At 44.0% G+C, this 19,580-nt stretch overlaps 1 protein-coding gene across 1 annotated transcript; it reads right to left on the reverse strand.

Annotated features, from left to right (window-relative positions):
- Positions 1 to 481: 481 nt before the first annotated feature.
- LARP6 (La ribonucleoprotein 6, translational regulator) lies at positions 482 to 19,580 on the reverse strand. Its single transcript, XM_082647593.1, has 3 exons — positions 19,325 to 19,580; positions 5,916 to 6,126; positions 482 to 2,007 (listed from the first exon to the last, which is right to left on the reverse strand). Exons 1-3 carry the CDS (start codon positions 19,525 to 19,527, stop codon positions 940 to 942), a joined length of 1,482 nt encoding a protein of 493 aa, XP_082503719.1. The 5' UTR covers positions 19,528 to 19,580; the 3' UTR covers positions 482 to 939.

Here is a 19,580-nt window from a genome sequence, read left to right on the forward strand (position 1 = left end):
GTCCCACAACCATTGTCCATACCAGTGGCTCTCAGATTCTAGAGTGCATCAGAATCACCTGGAGGGCTTGCTAAAATCCAGATTCCAGGCCCTTCTCTCAGAGTTTTTCACTCAGTCTGCTGATGTAGGGCCTGAGAATTTGCATTCCTAACAAGTTCCCAGATGGTGTCAATGCTGCTGGTCCGGGGACCACTTCTAGAGAACTTGGTCTATACTAAGCTGCCTTTGTTTGGTACGATTCCTTGTAATGAAAGACTGTGGTGCTCTAACATCTGCACAAGCTCTGCTGACCTCTCAGGCTGCCGGAAGCCCCAAGGAGAGCCCTGGGGCACACTCAAGAAATGTGTCCCTGTTAAGCTCCTCAGAGCCTCATGACACCACCCACAGCCTTGTCAGATGCACACAGATTTTGTCAGGCACAGTCTATGGGTTCAGAGCCAGCACTCCCAGTTAGGTGTTTTATTATTTATTCACTTGACAGGAAACATACATTTGGTGGTATAAAACACCATGCTACTGGCTTAACTAGTTGCTATCGTACAACAGAACTCCTCTGGGCTTTCAAGAAGCCCTTGCATGGCCAACTGAGGATGGCTCAGTCACTGGAGAGAAGAACCCTGCCACGAAGAAGAGACCCACTGCCAGGCCCTCTCTGGGCAGCCTCTGCCCCACAGCCCTCCAGAGCCATTCACACACGTTGGGCATCATCAAAATAATGGTCATGCTGGGAGGAATGGGTGCTCTGAACTAGAAGAGGGTCTTAAAACCAGAGCATACCAGGCAATTCATATATATTACAAACATATAAATTAAGAGGTCTACACGTATACAAAATCTTTCAATGGGACTTAATTTCACTCTATGTCATGCCAGGTATTTGTCAGAACCTTGAAAACAGAGGAGGTTTTCAATGGAGCTGGTAATAAAAATAGAAGGTATTTATACACAGGCCCTGCTCCTCTCGTGTCCACTGTGGAATCCTCTGGTGTTGTCAGGGCCTCTGGGCAACCTCAGCACCCCCACAGGTAGCCTATCTGCAGTCTGCATCTTCCGAGAGAGCAGGGGACTCGCTCTGGGGCTCTTCTCCTGTGTCCCCATCTCAGCCTGGCGGCGCCTCCGAACCCAGGGGCTGCCAGAGGGAGTGACGCTGCTGTCCGAGGAATAATCCATGCACTTGCGAAAGGTCTCAGGACTGGTGCTGGAGTTCGGCCTACCTTCTTCGGCCAGTGGGGATTTTCTGGAAACGCCTTTTCGTTGAGCCAAGGGGCTGCTCCAAGGACTTGAGCACGGGGAGGCATTCGGGCTCAGAAAGAGATTCTGGTGGCCAGAAGGGCTGAGCTTGTTGGCGACTGCATGGCGCCGGCCAGCCATAGGGGACGTGGGATTGCTCTCGGGGTCGGAGGAGCTGTTGGCGGAAGACTCATCCCCCACGTACTGAAGCTCCTCAACTCTCCTGTTTAGGGACTTGTTCAGGTGGATGCTCGACGTGGGTTCTTCATCCTGGTTCTTCTCTTTGGATGGTTTCTTTTTGGGTGGCTTCATACCAATCAGGACAGCTTTCATGCTCTCCCGGCCCTGAGATTCTGTGATCATGAACTCATGGGCTTTGATGGCCGCTTCCACCTCCTCGAACTCCACAATGGCGCACTCTTGGGTCCCCACCTGGCTGTACCGGCCGCTGATCCTCCGGATATCAGGAGGCAGCTCTCTCCCGGGTTTGAGGATTCGCACCGACGAGATGACTCCAAAGGTCCCGAAGAGCTTGAGCAGGTGTTCCATCACCTTCTCCTGCACCCTTCCATTCTTCTGGGGGGTGGCCAGGGCCCAGAGCTTAGGGGACAGGTAGAGGTCATAGACCAGGAGCATCTTGCTGGGGAGGTTCTCGCTGGGGAAGAGTGGGACAGGGGTGGTCCTCCTCACCTTCCGGTGGTCCTCATTCAACTCGAGGGTCACTGAGTACTTCAAGGCATGTGCTGTGGTTCTCCAGTCCCGTGTAAGGTGTTTTACCTGAAGAACACAGAGCAAATCAGAGATGGTACCTATTGTCCTTGTCCTCCTGGTGTCCTCTATAATCTCCCTCCCTCCTTTCCTTACCCCTGGAACATCAGTAACTAGAATTATACCCGGTATGTGCAGGCACTCAGAAACCTAGTGAGTGAACGAATACACTTTCTACAGTTACAAACAAGGCAGCACGGTTTAGAACAGTGCTGTCCGACGGATCTTTCCAAGCTATGGAAATATTTTATTCTGTGCAAGTTTAAAGGTTAAACCTGCAGGTTGTGGAACAAGGCTGTTGAAAACACAAATCCAGAGGCCACCTCTAACTGACAGTAAGACCTGAAGAGTTATGCAGTCCCTCAGTACCTCAACTTCCTCATCTGTAAAATGAAGACATTAATAGTGTCTACCTCATAGAACTATCATGAGGACTAAATGAATAAAGAAATATATACAGATCTACCCCCAGACACACATTTTACATATATAAAACTTAGGACAGTGTCCAGCTCACAGTGAGTACTCAACAAATACTATGTGCTATCATTATTTCAAATATTACAGGCTACCATTTTGACAGGATCTGGAGATTTTAACATTCAAATCCTTCTCTGAAGTGGTGCTTCCACATTTCTGCATTCAAGACACAGAAGGTGCCAAAAGGTCTTTCAGTATCTCCTGAAGATGATGTGGGCTGTTTCAACTTGGAATTAAATGCAACTTGGGTGTCAAGGAGAATGATGAAACGGTCCCTCACTCCTCCTCCTTTAGTGGAAATTGTGCGTATCAATGTTGCAGTGCATGGAAGCTATATTTATACGGTAAAACAGTAATTTTCGAGAGGCCCACTTCTGGGGAAGGGAATGCCATGGAGAATGAGTCATCCCGAAGAAATGGTGGACGTGAGTGGGTGGGTGGGTAACCTGAGCCAGGAATGGCGAGATCACCCGGAGCCCTTGCAGCTGCTCTGCAGAGGCACCCTGACCCAAACAGGAACTTGCCGGACCTCAGAAGGGAGGGCTCCCAAACAGGGCGGGGTGGGGGGAGCCCTGGCAGAGCTCTGAGTAGTACCGGCAGGCTCCTGGAGAGAGGGCACTCTCCACTCTAGCCTGTGGCCTCTGGGTGAAACAGCCCAGACTGGGGCTTAGGGTATGGGAATCACAAGTCACCTACACACAGAATCAATGGGCTGATTACCGTGGCAGGAGCCAAGGGCAGAGAGAAGCAGGTCCAGGCTTGGAGAGTTGGACTGCAGGTGGACAGGGTCTATGAGGGATCCAGAAAGGGTGAAGAAGATGACCACAGGACAATGGCTCTGTGGGGGTGAAACATGGGGGGGCCTTCTCCATTGCCAGTCATGGAGGGAGCACTCAGGAGAGCAGGGGAAGACTGGGCAAGGAGTGCCTGGGGGAAGACCAGGGCGGCCTTACTCAGAGGGCCGGAGAAGCTGCTGGAAGGCCATGGTCAGTCCAGAGAGAAGCAGGACCCAGTACCCACCGCCCAGAGCCAGGAGTCAGGGCCACTGGGAATCTCTCTTAGGTCTGAGCATCCCAGGCCTGGGTCTGCGAGCTTGGGGAAGGAGTGTTCAGGCACCACCTTGGAACAGGAACCAGAGAGCTGCCATCTTTGTGCAATTACTAGAACTTGGTAAGATTTTCCAAAACTCTGTGATGGCCCTGGTCATATATGTTTCCTATTATGATTAGCAGGAAACGCTTTAGAATGAAAAGGGTCTTTGCTATCATTTTGGAGGTGTTGGGGAGTCTGTGTCTACTCTGAAGCCAGTTTTCAACAGAGAACTCTCTGTTGAAAGATCCAGTAAGTGGCAACTTAAAAAGGAAAGAAAATTAGGCTCACTTTTAGGGTCCCTGGGGAGGAATAAAGGGATGTACAGGATGATTCCACTGGCTGCTCCATTTTGGGTTCCCCCCCCAGCACTTTCATGTGAGGGCTTGCTCACTGTTCTCTGGACATGTGTGATACTGTGACTTATACTAAGAAATACATATATTTGGTCTTCATCCCTGTTACTGGCACTGAGTTCCTAAAACGTTTGTAAGTTCCTGAGCGATAGAGCACAAGGAGCATCTTCTGCTCTAATAAGGCGACTCTGGGTGGGCTCCTGGATGGGACCAGCCATGATTTGAAGCTTGGAACTTTTAGCCCTGACATTCTCCAGAAAGGGGAGAGGGGCAGGAAATGGATGTAATAATATCCGTATTATTATTATTATACAATAAGATAATTATTATAATAATAATTGATCATTCTACATGACAAAGACTCCATAAAAATCCCAAAAGTTCAGGGTTCGAAGAGCTTCTAGGTTGGTGAACATATCCTAAGGAAGGTGTCATACCCCAACTTCATGGGGACAGAAGCTCCCACACTTGGGACCCTCTCAGACCTTGCCCTGTGCATCTCTGCGTCTGGTGGTTCCTTTGTATCCTTTATCATATCCTTTAATAAACTGGTAAATCTAATTAAGTCTTTTCCTGAGTTCTGTGAACAGCTGTAGCAAATAATCTAATCCAAGAGGGCGGAGGTCATGGGAACCTCGGATTTGTAGCCAAGTCAGACAGAAGTTGTGGATCCCTGGGGATCCCTTGTGACTGGCATCTAAAGTGTGGTGCAGAACCCTTAACCTGTAGGGATCTGATGCTATCCCCAGGTAGACAGTGTCAGAATTGGGTTAAACTGTAAGACACCCAGCTGGGTGTCACAGAATTGCTTGGTATGGGCAAAAACCTCCCCCACATCTGGTGGCAGAAGTATTGTGAGGAAGAAGAGTAGGTTTTTCCTCTACAACATGAAATGCCCTTTCCCTTCTCCTGTACTTGAAAACTCCTACTCATCCTTCAAGATCCTATTTCAACGTCACTGCTTCCGGGAAGACTTCTCAATTCTCCAGGCAGGGTTAGTTGCTCTGATCAATTAGCTCCAAACAGTACTTTGTTCTTTCTATTGCAGTACTGTTGATGGTCATATTGTGATCCTTCACTGGTCTGTGCCCCTTATTGGACTTTGCCAGGGCACGGGGGAATGACATGTTCATTTTGTATATCCTGTGCCTAACACAGCACTCAGCATACAGAGAAAATATGTTTGATGAACGAATAAAGGAAAGAAATCAAGAGAAGAGGGCAGAGTATTCCAGCGGGCGAGGCAGAGAAGAGCTCCGGGAGGAAAGCTCTCCTCCAGTGTTCTCTGACAAAGAACACAGGCAACTTGGCTGGGACCCACTCGTTACACATCCTGTTATGCAACAGGCCACGTGGGCTTTTCCATTCTAGTAAATACACTTTCCCCAAGGGAGACACAGAGTTCTTACTCCAACCGGCCTGTTAACTCTTCAAGAAGCAGGGAATTCACAACCCAGTTGCTGGATCTATACAGCAGAGACATGCGGTAGATATCCTACATCTCCATTCTATAGATGAGGATGTTGGCATTACACAGCAAAGGAGGCTGATGTCTTGGAGGAGGCTCCTCTCCCAGAGCCCCTTCCTCCTCTTATTTATTCAACTTGGCAAATGAAGAGCTTTGATTTCAGATAATTCTAGGCTGGGTAGGTGTCTCTCAAGGTCACTGAGCCCCCTGTCCTGGCACAGCATCCTCCTGGCCACCCACTTGTCCGGCAAGAGTGCCTGAACTTTGCTAAGAACAAGTAATGTCATTTCATAACTGCCACCAGCTGAGACTTGTCCTAACACCCAGGACCCTTTTAATAGAGTGGGAGGATATTCTTAATAATGATCCTAAATCCCTTCTCTTGATCATTTTCCCCTTTTTCAGGGCTTGGAGGAAATAAAAAGTCGTTAGTCATCAGGTTTCAAGGGGGTAAAAAATATTGAGAACCACAACCCAAAGCACCTCTGAAATCCTCAAAGCGGCTTCTGAGAATGAAGTCTCACCTTTTTGAAGGATGTGAGTAGCTTGACACTCACATACCCCAGCTTGTTCCTCCTCACGTGCTTTAGCAGGAAGGCGTCCTTCTCCAGGTTTTCATCAGAAAAGTAGAATTCGATCTGATCCACCAGTTTCTTGATTAACTCCTCGTCCGGGGGCTGCCACTCCTGCTCCAGGTCTTCACGCTCGTTCTCGCCCCCACTTGTCGTGGTGCCACTGAGACCAGAAGGGGACACGAGGTGTTAGGGGTTGAACCGTAGCCCCCAAGTTTCATGTGTTGAAGTCCCGCCCCCCATATGTCAGAGTGTGATGGTATTTGGAGAAAAGGTCTTGCAGATGTCATTAGTTAGAGATGAAGTCACCCCAGAGTAGGGTGGGCCCTAATCCACGCGCACACAGGGAGAACACCGCGTGAAGATGAAGGCAGAGGTTGGGGTGGTGCGGCAGAGATCAAGGAATGTCTAAGATTGCCAGCCGGCAAACCATCAGAAGTTAGGGAACAGGCCTGGAACAGACCCTTCCCTAGCGCCTCAAGAGGGGGCAAGCCCCTGCTGACATCCTGATCTTCTCAGAGAGAGAGTCTCCTCGGAGAGGAGACTTCCAGCCTCCAGAACCATGAAGCAATAAATTTCTGTTGTTCTAAGCCACCCAGTTTGTGGCACTTTGTTACAGCAGCCCTAGGAAACCGTAATGGGTCACATGTGAACTGGGCTCCTCAGAAGTGAGAATCACATGGCCACAAGGGGAGAGATTTTTGCCCCCAACTAGCTAAGAAATCAAGCTTTCATTTTTTTTAAATTTCATTTTATTTATTTTTTTTATACAGTAGGTTCTTATTAGTCATCCATTTTATACACGTCAGGGTATACATGTGAATCCCAATCTCTCAATTCTTCACCCCCCACCCCCCGCTGCTTTCCCCTCTTGGTGTCCATACATTTGTTCTCCTCTTCGTCTGTGTCTCTATTTCTGCCCTGCAAACCGGTTCATCTGTACCATTTTTCTAGGCTCCACATATATGCGTTAATATACGATATTTGTTTTTCTCTTTCTGACTTACTTCACTCTGTATGACAGTCTCTAGATCTATCCACATCTCTACAAATGACCCAATTTCGTTCCTTTTTATGGCTGAGTAATATTCCATTGTATATATGCACCACTTCTTCTTTATCCATTCATCTGTCAATGGGTCAAGCTTTCATTTTTAACAAGAACAGAAGATCATTAAAAAAGAAAAACAACACCCTCTATTAACATTTATGTTGCTCTGCCATTGTCAAGATGCTTTTCACACATACTCCTATTCTCCCCTCCCCACAAATCCCGGTTTCTAGAAGATAGTTTAGCAGAGTAACTAAGAGTCCTGGTTCTAGAGTTAGGCTGCCTGGGTTTGAATCCTGACACCAGCATTTATTAGCTGAGTCAACTTAGGCAAGGAACTTCACTGCCATACTTCAGTTCCATTAGCTATCAATTGGGACTCATGATAGTCACTTTCTTGATAGACTTGTGTGAAGATTAATTAATTCATGGAAATATCTAGAAGAGTACCTGACATACCCTCAGGGCTCACTAAGTGACAGACACACTCATTTGTTCAGCCATAAGGGGCAGATATAGGTTTCAAACTCAAATTTTCTGTCTCCAAAGTCAGCACACATGATACCTTCCACATTTTGTTGGGACACTGCCGGAAATCTGGAAACAACCTATTCACTGGGGCCTTTCTAAATGAACCCCCCTGCCCCCCAGCAGCTCCACCTGGACATACTTCCTCTCCCTCTCTCCGAGAATATTAGGACATGAGAACAAGGCAAAGAAATCCTGGGCAAAGCTTCTTTAGGAAGGCCAATCTTTCATGAAGAGATTATAGAATCTTCAAGACCATAAATATTTAAGGAATTTGTGATTATCCACATCATAGTTGACCATATTAGAAGTTATCAAAGGTGAGTTCCCTTTTGTATATTTAATTACCAAATTATGTATTATATAAATACTATATTTATTATTCAATAAAAAGTATTGGTTAAAAATTACTTCCAGAGAAAAGAAAAAGAACTACTTTCCTTTGTGGCAATTTGATGTCTAATAACATTGACTATCAGACCCAGAGCCTCCATCAACATGTTCCAAGCAGAAAGAGCATCTCTTGGGACAGATGCACAAACCTAATCCCCCTAAAGCATCCTAGTCTTCCTAAAGCATCCAAGGTACTTCCACTGTGTTGGGAGAACTTGCCAGGCTCCCAAAAGGGCTCAGAGAGTTCATATAAATAACCAATTAAAAAAAAAAGGTTCATAAAGTAAAAGAACCTATGAATGTGACAGTTTAAAGCCGGAAAAGGCTGAGTAATATTCCATTGTATATATGCACCACTTCTTCTTTATCCATTCATCTGTCAATGGGTCAAGCTTTCATTTTTAACAAGAACAGAAGATCATTAAAAAAGAAAAACAACATCCTCTATTAACATTTATGTTGCTCTGCCATTGCCAAGATGCTTTTCACACATACTCCTATTCTCCCCTCCCCACAAATCGTTCTTGACTCCGCACGTTCTTCAACTCCAGCAAAATTTTCACTGGCTCACAACCTTAAAAAAAAAGCAATTGTATAAGAGTCCAAATGAGAAAAAAATCGAATATTCTGGCAGGAGAAAAAAAAACTAAATCTATCTCACAATTTTTCAATTTCAGAAATTACATTTAGCATAAAATACAGGTACTTGTAGATCTTAAAAATGAAGAGTTTTAGTTATTTGCCTGTAGAGAGTCTGGAAATGGTTTTTAAAATACCTTACTGATGTCAGAAGACAAATGTGTATGTACTAAAGGAAAAAAAAACAGTCTGAGAGACTAACTTTAAAAGTATGTTTCTTCAAAAGGCTTTTTAAAAATGGGATGATAAACTAAGGGAATATGTTAAGGCAGCCCATTAGATATAACAGGTCAAGTGCAATTTAAACAGTAGATAAGTTGAATATTTTAAAAGTCCCTAAAAGGTAGCTGTGGCAGACACCAGTCTGACTCACCCAACAGCTAATAGCAAACTCTTTCTTACTTGCCCTCCTTTACTACGGAGGTTATAAAAACTAAATGCTCACTTTCCCAGTCTCTCTTCCAGGTGGTAGCCATTTGTCATGTTATGGCCAATAACATACAAGTGAAAATCTCTTGGTCTTGGCCTTGTCCCTTCCCCTTTTATCTGTTTTGAGTGTGGATGTAATGGTTGGAGCTGTAGCAGCTATTTTATTACCATAAGGAAAAGGTCAGGAGAATCAGCTTGGCCTAATTTATTGACATTATTGCTTCTGATATTACTGAGTTGCTGAACCAACTACTATAACTACATACTTGCATAATTATGATTATTACATGAGAAAGATAAAATCCTATTTGTTTAATTCACTGTTATTTGGGTCTTCTACTACTTACAGCCGAATACTAGGATAGTAACACTACACTGAGAAAAGAGGTGCTCAAAACACACCAAAGGAAAAGTGTCAGTGGGAAAATCAATGAAATGAAAAAGAAAATGCCAGATGGAAAGTACAAATTTTCACTTTATTACAGAAAGTGTACACCCTAGATAGTAGTTAAAATGGATAGGTTGAATATACCAGATGAAATAACTAAGAATGCATAGGAAATTCTGGGCCCAGCTGACAAGGATGACAATGAATAGCAGGGGATGGGGTGAGGTGTGTGATAACGACCAGCGAAGAGTTTTGGGTGGACTCAGAGGCATAAGCAAAATGGCCCAACTTAGTACAAATGGCTAGTATATCACAGGTGACCAGACCATTAAAGGGACTCACAGACCAATAAGTCCTACTTCCTAACCAGAGCAGTTGATGCCATCACTAAAAGTAAACTTACACACAAATAAAACATAATGGAAGGAAGATGATGCACTTTCTCACTTTCTCCAGTGCCTATTCTAGACCCTCCCATTCTTCCCAAGGTCAGCCACGGGAAGACTTTACTCCCTGCAGATGATTCTACCTCCGACTTGATTAAGAAAATCAAGTTCATCCAATCAGACTTGCCCAGACCTTCCTCAGACTTGTTCTGTGTGTCTGGACATCCACCAAAGAATTCATTTGCTATATCTGGGCGCCTTTTCTCCATCTTGGTCTCTTGCCCCTGGCTGCAGGATGGGACACAGTTGATCACCTTCTTCTTGATATTCTCCCCCTGGGCTTACATGAGTTGTTCTTTTCTGGGTTTTCTTCCCATCTGATTGCCCTTTCAGGATCTTCTTCCTCCCCCATTTTGAAATGTAGGTATTTGCCAAGGATCTTTCCTTGGTTCTTTATCCCCTGGCAACCTCGACACTTCAGTCACTGGTTGGCTCATCTGATTCAAGTCTGCCTCTCCTCCTACTCCTCCATCCTGCTCTCACTCCTGAGTCCAGTCCTCAATTCCTAACTGCCTGCTGGACGTTTCCACATGGGTAGCCTGATACTGCTTCAATATCAATATGTCCAGAATCAAGCTGTCACCTTCTGCAGAACTCAGCCTCAGGTAGGACCAAAGCCTGGGCCTGTTTACCAAGAGACATTCTACCTGGGAACCTCATCTTCTTTTCACACAATCGCTCAGTGAATAATCCATAATGTGTTGGGAGGTGACTGTGTGTCAGTATTTGCACCTGGTGAGCAACTAACCAGAAATTCCAGAACAGGTGGGTAGTACTGGGAGGTGACAGAAAGCCTCTGTGTGAGTGCAGAGGTGAGCTTCTTGCCCCCAGAGGACCCCTCCCTCTGCATGGGTGCTGTCAGCAGCAACTGTACATCTCCCAAGGGGAATCTTGGAAGATCAGGAAAGCCTGTTTTATATAGGGGAGCCTGCGGCACTGTTTCCTGGTTCTTGTAACAGCCTTCGAACACAAAAGACCATGTATCCTTCACAAACATTAAAGAAGTTTGTATTCTTTATATATGAACATTGACAACTTTTTGTCAATTACAACTTTCCTAAAATAATCACATTATCTTCCCTCCCATACTGTCCCACAAATGACTTTCCCTACACTCTCTTCTATGTGCTTAGACTCAAAACCTAAGATGCATTTTTCAGCCTTCCCTTTGCCCCCACATTGAGTCAGTTATCAAGTGCTGATTTTATTCTGCAGTGTCTCCCATCTGTTCTCTCTTTTCCATTCCAACTGTTCTCATTACTTCTCCCTTGGACCCTATTAATAGCTCATCAAAAAATAATTCTTAAAAATTAAAGTAATACATATACATAGAACCAACTGAAATAAAATAGTAGAAAACTTATAAAGAGAGCAACAATCCCCCTCTCCACTCCTCTTTCCTAGATGCAACCTCTATTCAACCATTTAATTCCTATGAGAGTTGCTGTATAGCTCTATGTATCACTTGCCAATTTCTGAAATTCTTTGTTGATGTCCTATTATACAAAAGAAGGATTTGGGGTCACTGAAAAGCCTCTTCTTTCAACTTTAAAATTTTTATATTATTTTTGGTTTTTCTATTAGCCTTCTCTATGTGTTTTAAATAATATACTTGGAATTCTCTTTCTTATTCCACCAACATTAAAAAAATATTTCCCAATTCCTCACAACATATGATGTGCATATTATTACCCCTCCTTTTCCTTCAACTCTCCTTACATTTCCAACTTCCCAAATTTTATCAGATGTGCCTTTATTTCATTTTGTCATGGTTCATAATATTTACAGTCTATTCTGGAACTACTATTTCATGCTTTGTCTATAGATAGATACTAAACTCTGAAAGTCAATCAGTTGTAGGTCATTATTATTACCATATAAACATTGGTCACTGCAGGGAGAAGGCATTTGCTAAGATTACAGTTCTCTTCTTAAAATACTGTCAGTTGACTGACCACTTGGACTGATCTTCTATGCCTATTATTTTCTATCACATTGTCTGTCTGTGCCTTTGTCTTTGATTTATATGCGAAGAGATTTCCTTGACATTATCTTCCAACCTTTTCCAGTGAATTTTTAAAATTTCAGTAATTATTTAGTCTTTAAAAATTCTTTTATGTCTTCAGATCGTTCCTTTTTAAGAGCATCCTGTTCTTATTTTGTGGATACACTATCTTAAATTCTCTCAGGGTACTAACTGGAGTGTATATAATTTTTAACAGCCTCTTCTGTTTCCAACAGTGTTCCCTCTGTATCCTCTGGGGTTAGTTTTTCCATTTAATTTTCATGTCACTGATTTTCTTCACGTGGCTGGTAAACAGCCATCTTTTTCTTTTTAAAAATATTTTTAAAATAAACTCATTTTATAATAGTTTTAGATTTACAGAAAAGTTGTGAAAATAGCATAGAGTTCCCACATATCCCACACCAGAATCCTTCTATTATTAATAGCCTGCATTAGTGTGGGACACTTAAGGAACTAGTATTAATACATTATCATTAGCTAAAGTCCATACTTTATTCAAATTTCCTTAGTTTTTACCTGATAGCCTTTTTCTGTTTCAGGATCCCATCCCACGTTACATTTATCCATTGTGTCTCTTTAGGCTCCTCTTTTCTCTTGGCTATGACACTTTCTCAGACTTTCCTTGTTTTCAATGACCTTGACAATGTTGAGCAGTACTGGTCAGGTATATTGTAGAATGTCCTTCAATTGGGATTTGTCTGATACTTTTTTCATGATTAGACTGGGGATATGAGTTTTTGGGAAGAGGACCACTGATGTAAATTTCCATTCTCATCACATCATATAAAGGGCCCATTCTATCCAAAGACTGATAATTGTGGATGTTGACCCTGATCACCTGACTGAGGTAGTGTTTGTCATACGACTCCACTGTAAAGTGACTCCTTTTCCCCCCCTTTCCATATGGTACACCTTGGAAGGAAGCCCACACATAAGGAGTAGGGAACTATGGCTCCATAGTTATTCATTCTGAAGAATGAAGTCTGGGTTGCTTTTTCTTGGTGGTTTGTGAGGGCCCCCTAGGAATATGTACACTCCTATTGTTTTTCTTCCTTAGGTGGCTCTATATACATGGGTGGGGCATGCCAATTGGCAGGCTTCACTTCAGAGTGAACTGGAAGGGAACAATTAAGTAGGAGCCCTATATCAGGTACCAGCTCTACCTTAGCAGCCCTAGATCACCACTCAGTTCACTCAATTCCTTTAGGAAATAATCTTGTTTCTTTTTTCCCCTGGGAAGTAAAGGGTATATTGTCTACTACCTTTCATTGGCAGGTAGAGAGGCTGGGCAATTGTTCTAAAGGAAGAATTTAAATTACCTCTCAGATATTAGCATCCCTTTTCACTCTTGCCTCCTTTGCGTATTTCCCAACCACAGCCTCTCTAGGGTTCTTTCTTCCCACCTCCTGTCACTTCCTGTTGTATTTTGGGCTACAGTCTCTTCCGTTCTGTGCCTTATTACACGTTTTCAAGAACAGCTATAAAATGCCACTGCTCTGTCTTGATACTAATAATGTTTCCTATTTCCTATTAAATAAAATCCAAAATCCTTAGCTCTTTATTCAGATTCACTTAGAATGTGGCTGTAACCAGCTTCCAAATGCATTTCTATTTCCTTGCAGATCCTTTGCTCCAAGCAAATAAAGACATATAGTTCCCCATATCACAAGGTTTCTGGACTCTATGCCTTTGTGCATGCTGTTCCCATCTCCTTGAATACCTTGCCCCTCTCTCTCAGGTCCGAATCCTAGTCACACATCAAGGCCCATCTCAAACATAACTCTCCCAGGAAGGAAATCATGTCAACTTCTCCTAATACTTGCCTCTACTTGTATCAGAGCTACTTGTGTGCATATCTTATTAATGCCCTGAACTCTAAGTTCTGGGAGGGTAGGATTCATATTGGTTTCTTTCATTCTACCCAGAGCCTTGCACGTAGTAGGAATTTAAAAAGCATCACCAAGGTAAAGTGAATTGTTTCTGTATGGGCAAATCACACCTATCAGAATTCTTTTAGGGAGAAAGTATGGTTCCTGGTGAATATGTTGCTAGTGGCCTTTCAAGAGGACTGTGAAAAAGTTTTACGTTTGCGTTACTGTTTTGCTTTAAATAAAGTATTATAAATTGGGAGCGATGATGAGTTCTTTTGTTATGACTGTAAACTTGCTAGAAATGGAAACAAAGCATAGAAATAAGGGGTACATTTCGAAACAGCTAATTGTGCTCCACAGACCAGTGTTGAAATATCTATTATATTTGTAAATGATTTGGAGAAATAAGGGCAGGATAAGATCTCCAAGGCTGCTTTTCTCATAAAATTTCAAGCTACTTTGGCTGTTAATTGAGTGGTTAATCAGATGATACCTTACGAAGGAAAATACCCAAACTAAAATGGTGGAGTAATGAGCTCCTCACTAAGACTTTCAGTACAGAAAAATTTTTGGACTCATCATCTATCCTTGCCAATGGTCTATTATATGTTGGTTGGGTCACCAAGACCAGGAAAATGATGGACAGCAACATGGAGGATAGTGAACACAAAGGAGAAAATAACATTTATGAAAAACACTAGGGTCCAGTACCATTGTGTGAAGTTTCTTTTGACTCGTCTCTAGAAAATGATAATGAATCTGAAAAGGTTCAAAAAGGCAACCAAATTGATAATGCAATATAAAAACATGAGGGAAGATTCAAAAAATAAAGGTTCAGGAGGACAGGTCGAAAACATATATAGGTATGTACCAACTCTGGAAAAGGTATCACGGAACAACTACATAACAAGTGTTGGCAAAGATGTGGAGTAAAGGGAACCCTCATGCACCACTGATGGGAATGTAAGTTGGTGCAGCCACTATGGAAAACAGTATGGAGATTCCTTAAAAATTAAAAATAGAACTACCATATGATCTAGAAATTCTACCCTGGGTATTTATTCGAAGAAAATGAAAATATTAATTAGAAAAGATATATCCACCCCTATGTTCACCACAGCATAATTTACAACAGCCAAGATATGGAAGCAACCTAAGTATCCATAAACAGATGGATGAATGGATAAAGAAGCTGTGGTTAGGTGCGTGTATATATATATATATATACATGCACACACACACATATACACACAATGGAATATTACTCAGCCATAAAAAAGAATGAAATCTTCTCATCTGCGACAACATGAATGGGCCTAGAGGGTATTATGCTAAATGAAATAAGTCAGACAGAGAACGACATATACTGTATGATTTCACTTATATGTGGAATCTAAAAAACAAATGAACAAACATAAGAAAACAGAAACAGAGAACAAACTGGTGGTTGCAGGGAAGTAGAGGGAGGAGACAGATGGGTGAGGGAGATTAAGAGGCACAAACTTCCAGCTGCAAAATAAATGAGTCACGGGTATGAAACGTCCAGTGTGGGGAATAGAGTCAAAAATTACGTAATATCTTTGTATGGTGAGAGATGGTAACTGGACTTATCGTGGTGATCATTTTGAAGTGTACAGAAGAATCGAATCACTATGTTGTGTAACAGGAACTAACATAGTGTTGGAGGTTAATTATACTTCAAAAACAAACAAACAAAGTCAGAAAAAGAAATCAGATTTGTGGTTACCAGAGGTAGAGGATGGGGGAGAGGAGGAGGAAGTGAATGAAGGTGGTCAAAAGGTACAAACTTCCAGTTATAAGATAAATAAGTACTAGGGAAATAATGTGCAACATGACAAATATAATTAATACTGCTGTATGTTATATGAAAGATGTTAAGAGAGTAAAGCCTTAGAGTTCTCATCACAAGGAAAAAAAATTATTTTCTATTTCTTTAATTTCGTGTCTATATGAGATGATGGATGTTCACTAAACGTATTGCGATAATCATTTCATGATGCATGTAAGTCAAATCATTATTTTGTACAACTTACACTTATATAGCGCTGTAGTCAATTATATCTCAATAAAACTGGAAGAAAATAAAAATAAACTGAGGGGAAAAAAATAAACTGAGGGGGAAAAGGCAAGGAAGTGCTCATTTCTGTTTGCCTCTTTACGAGGGACTCTTGTTCAATCCCAGGTGATCAGGGAAAGCTCTATTTTACATACGAATGTCAGCTAATAAATGTACAAAGAATGATAAAATGAGGAAATCACCAATATGTAATCCCCGATGAACTGACTCAAGCAAAGATCATCAGTGGATGCTAACATCATTAGGTGAAATGTCCTGGTGAAAGAATATTCTCGAGAAGACCAGATGTTACTTGTTAATCACAATGGAGGGATCACCTTAACCAAGAAAGTCAAATTTAGCATCACTAATGGTGTATGCTGCCTGGGTGATACAATAAATTTATGGGAGTGCCCAAAGAGTCTTCTTGCCAAAATGTTTAACTGAATCTAATCAAGCCTTCTGCGCTAACTTGAGTTTATGGGAAACACATGGTACAAAGGAGCAAGTTAAGCTAGACGATGAGAACATAACCAGACCAGTTCAAACTGTGAAACATTCAACAAGACATCTGGGCTCTTATCTAAAATAGGAAAGCATTAAAAAAAAAAAAGTGGGGATGCTCTAGATTAAAAGATTCTAAAGAGATATAATAGACAACTGTCTCGATCTGAGGTTCTGGTTTGAGGTGAAAAAGAAACAGCTGTAAAATACAATGTGGGACAATTGGGGGAAACATGAACGTGGAACTTGACTATTAGATTATTTTAGGGATTATGTTAGGGAATTATTGTTAATTTTCTTAGTTGCAGTAGTAGTATTATGATTTTATAAGAAAATGTCATTATTAAGAGAGCTACAAAATGAAGTACTTAGGGTATAAGTCTTGTGTACAACATACTTTCAAATAGTTCAGGGGAAACCACACACATTATACATCCATCAAACAAATATGGCAAAATACTAACAACTGTTTAGTCTAGATGGCAGGTATACAAATGCTCAGGTTACTAACTCTTTCACATTTTATGTCTGAAATTTTTTATGTTAAAAAGGTGAGAATAAAAGAAAAGACATCTTTTTAGTGGGCAAGATCGGGGTAAGACTAGAGAGATGGTGCTAGGTATTGAAGATACGGAGAAGATTAAGACAAGGTCTCTGCCTTCAAAGATCTCACTGTCTAGAAGAGGAGAAACACACAAATATTTCAACTTGATGGAGTGAGTGCTATGAGAGAGACACACATTCATTCAACAAATATTTATAGAACACCCACTACGTGGCAGGTGCTGTGCTGGGCACTGAGGATGCAATGAAAACCAGGTAAGCGCGGTCCCTGAAGTCATGGAGCTCATATTCTTATGAGGGAGACAAAACTATAGAATTACAACTGTGGTGTGTACAGAGTACTACAGCAACACGAAGAAGAGAAAACAAACTTGGCTTTGGGGTAGGGACTGAGGATGGTGGGGAAGAGGCAGCGAAGTTTTAAGGCTACTAGAACTTAACCAGAGGGACCTGAGGTGGGAGCACAAAGACATGTGGACACAAAACAGCAACCTGTGTTCAGGGACCTAGTGGGGGTCAGCACTGGGGGAGCACGAATTGTTAAAACGGGCAGGGAAGGAAGCAATGGCTGAGGGACGATACGGGTGGATACCCATCTCAACCAGCGAATATGGGAACCTGGGCTTTCTCCTGCAGGCTCTGGGAGCCCAGAAGTGTCCACACAGGGTGGTGGCCGCTGCTGTGCCAGGCTGGCTCAAGCAGGGGACAGCGTGGCTCCTGTTCTTGGCTGCACTCTCCTTGTGCTCTGGATGTTTGCCCGCTGGGCTCTGTCAGCTCCACCACCCTGAAGAGCCCCAGGGATTTTTCTGGAGTCAACTCTATGCCAGTGGGCAGCAGGAAAGGCTTCAGACTGAATGCTCCATGAGACTCCAGCCCCTGGAGCTGGGAGAGAAGGGTGGCTCTGGGGTGAGAACCACCCCACGCCCGAAGAAAGGATCGTGTTCTTCTAGATCTCCATAGGGGTTCCCAAGAAATAAGTAGGGCTTTAATCCCTGCTAATGGTACAGTCTCAAAATGTAGTACCCGGGATAGGGGACAGCTCTTTGCCACAGTTACAGGCAAATAGATTCAGCAGAATAAGCCACCCTGGACTATTTTACATGACCTCTGAAATGATTTGACTAAGCGGCTGCCTTCTCAAGATTGTGAGATGTCAGTGACTCATTATTTTTATACTTTCAATACTCAGCACACAGGTGAGTGAATGAATGAATCAGACTTTACAGTAAAGTGCTGATATTATGTACTAATCTGTCATGTCACCTGCTGTTGCCCAGCTTTGCTGCACTAAACCACTGGGCTGGACTTTCCTGCTCGAATACCTCTATCTGAATGTCCTGAAGTTCTGGGTCCTTAAATCTAGACCTCTTCCACTAGGGAAGGGTCAGGCAGTGAAGGGGAATGGCTCTAGCCCCAGGATCCTCATGCCCTTGGGTTGAGTGTTCTCCCAATGAAGTAAATATATGCCTGCCGGGGAATAATCCTGCAGAGCTCTGGTAGCTCAAAGCATGTGCAAAGAGGACTCTTAATAGATGCCTCTTGGGATCTCCCATTATTTGCAAGTTCTGTCACTGCCCTACTCTTATTGCTAGGGATGCTCCATACTGCAGCTCCTTTCAACAGCAGGAAAAAAATCACAGTCCTGAAAGGCCTGGGTGTTAGTGGACACAAGAGTAAGGTCTCTCTCTGGCTGAAAATAAAGCTCAGGGCCCAGAGGTGAGCTTAGACAGGTGGTTTCTTGTGCTAGACTACCCATTACCCAGGAACCCAACGCCAAGGCAGCAAGATGATGCAAGCTTAGAACTCAGATGGAGAAGGGGCATGAAAATGGGAATCCCCCAGCAGGGGAGGATGAAGCAGCAAGCCCTGAACTGATTCCAAATGGGGCAAATGAACTCTACACGGTGAAATCACTCCTCCTTGGATCCCCCAGCAGCAAGTGTCAGCTGTGCCTGGCCGGCCCCCCAACCCCACTTGGACTGATAAGCAGACAGGAAATGATGGCAGTGAAGGCTAGGTGGGACCACTCTCATGGGGAGGTGGGCCTGCTTCGGAAGTGGAGACTGGGTTGGGCTAGGCTTTTTGGAGGGTCTTTGGGTGAGCTCAGGGAAGGAGAGTCTCCCTCTGGGCTGAAGAGATGGCGAGGATGGTCCAGGAAGGACTTCCCCCTGGGTCCCAGAGCATGCCCACGTCTAGGCCCCTCAGATCCCCGCCGCCAGTTCCGAGAGCCTTGGTGGGGTTAAAGGCTGCGGACCTGGTCACCAGCAACCGCCAAAAGCCAGTTCTGACTCCTTGGGACGGCCCAGAGCAGCGTCTCGGGGCAGGGGGGCAGTGGGGGGGAGACGACCCGCTATGCCCGCGGAGTTGTGCTCCCCCAAGTGGGGTTCGGCCGGGACTCGGGGTCGGCGACTCCCACCTGGGCCAGGGCCCTGCCGCCGCGCTTACCTGTGCCCGCGGCTCGGCTCCTCCTCGCTGGCGCTGCCCCAGCCTGGGCTGAGGTACCGAGAGGGGTCCCCCGAGCCCCGCGCCTCCGCCCCCTCCTCCTCCTCGTCCTCCAGCTCCTCTACGTCCTCGGCCTCCTGGATGGCGACGCGGATCTGCACCGCAGTCTCGGGCCCGGACAGCGCCTCCTCGCCGGGCTGGGCCATGGCTCGCGGGCCGGCCGGGTCTGCGGCGCCGCCGGGTCCCCGCGCCGCGAGGC

This window comes from Grampus griseus, assembly GCF_964374135.1.
Source record: "Grampus griseus genome assembly, chromosome: 2".
Lineage (NCBI taxonomy): Eukaryota > Metazoa > Chordata > Mammalia > Artiodactyla > Delphinidae > Grampus > Grampus griseus.